Consider the following 1,674-nt stretch of genomic DNA (forward strand, 5'->3'; position numbering starts at 1 on the left):
AGGGGCCCAGCATTCAGTTCTGACCCAGAATTCAGGGCCACTCAGCGAACGATCTGCTTGGGTCCAAGGAGCCACTGGTGGCAAGAGGTATTGATGGACAACTAATCGGAAGGTTCAGCTGGCTACTGGTAAGGTGACACATTCCTTTCTGCATGTTCCGGACTGTCCCTATCCTTTGTTGAGTAGGGACCTCCTCACCAAGCTAAGGGCCCAAATTCATTTCGAGGACACAGGGGCTAAGATAACGGGCCCAGATATAGGTCCCCTCCAAATTTTGACCCTCCAGCTGGAGGATGAATATAGACTTTACGAGCCCCCGGGGCAACAGACAATTGATATGGCCCCTTGGCTCAATGACTTTCCATTGGCATGGACAGAGACCAGGGGAATGGGGATGGCTTTACAACAACCTCCACTTATCATTCAATTGAAGACAACAGCTACTTCTGTTTCAATCAAGCAGTACCCCATGTTCCATGAAGCATATCAAGGCATAAGGCCCCACATCAAAAGACTGCTGGATCAGGGCATTGTCACTCCCTGCCGGTCACCATGGAATACCCCCCTTTTACCAGTAAAGAAACTGGGAACTGGGGACTACCGGCCAGTGCAGGATTTGAGGGAGGTCAACAAAAGGGTGGAGGACATACACCCCACGGTACCCAACCCCTACAACTTATTGAGCACTCTGCTACCATCCCACGTTTGGTATACCGTATTAGACTTAAAGGATGCCTTCTTCTGCTTGCGGCTGCATCCGGAGAGCCATTCCCTTTTTGCCTTTGAATGGAAGGACCCAGATCTTGTACTTTCAGGTCAATTGACCTGGACATGGGCTCCCCCAGGGGTTCAAGAACAGCCCAGCCCTCTTTAATGAGGCCTTACACCGGGACCTGGCAGACTTTCGGGTTCAGTACCCTGACCTGACATTGCTCCAATACGTAGATGACCTCCTTCTGGCGGCCACTTCAGAGAAAGAATGTCAGGAGGGTACAAAGGCCCTCCTACAGACATTGGGACAAGCAGGATATTGGGCATCAGCCAGGAAGGCTCAGATATGCCAGAAGCAAGTCATCTACCTAGGTTATCAATTAAAAAATGGACAGAGATGGCTGACCGAGGCGCACAAACAGACTATCACTAACATTCCTGACCCCTGGAACCCCCGCCAGCTGAGAGAGTTCCTGGGAACAGCGGGATACTGCCGCCTCTGGATCCCAGGGTTTGCAGAGATGGCTGCACCATTGTATCCATTAATTAAACAACAGGAGTCAGGCCAACACCTCCTGAACAGGGATGGAGCTCTGCAAAAAGTGACTGATGAATGCCAAGCCTGCGCTCAGGTAAATGCAGGCAGAACCAAGCTTGGTCCAGGAATTCAGGCTGGGGACATCGTCCTGGAGTACATTGGGAGATCGACTTTACAGAGGTTAAGCCAGGTCTCTATGGGTACAGATACCTCTTGGTGTTCATAGACACTTTTTCAGTATGGGTGGAAGCCTTTCCCACCAAACACGAAACCGCAAAGGTGGTGACCAAAAAGCTCTTGGAAGAAATCTTTCCCAGGTATGGAATGCCTCAAGTCTTAGGCACCGATAACGGCCCCGCCTTGGTCTCCCAGGTAAGTCAGTTGGTGGCCAAACTCTTAGGGGTCGAATGGAAATTACATTGTAC

General features: G+C 50.8%; 1 protein-coding gene across 1 annotated transcript in view; it reads left to right on the forward strand.

Annotated features, from left to right (window-relative positions):
• LOC101982089 overlaps positions 1-1,475 on the forward strand; it is a 3,169-nt gene extending 1,694 nt beyond the window's left edge. Inside the window, 2 exon segments of the mRNA XM_005371035.2 lie at positions 3-832; positions 834-1,475. Of these exon segments, the coding sequence (XP_005371092.2) occupies positions 3-832; positions 834-1,475 (1,472 nt within the window).
• The last annotated feature ends 199 nt before the right edge of the window (positions 1,476-1,674 follow it).

This window comes from Microtus ochrogaster, unplaced genomic scaffold (genome assembly GCF_000317375.1).
Source record: "Microtus ochrogaster isolate Prairie Vole_2 unplaced genomic scaffold, MicOch1.0 UNK94, whole genome shotgun sequence".
NCBI lineage: Eukaryota > Metazoa > Chordata > Mammalia > Rodentia > Cricetidae > Microtus > Microtus ochrogaster.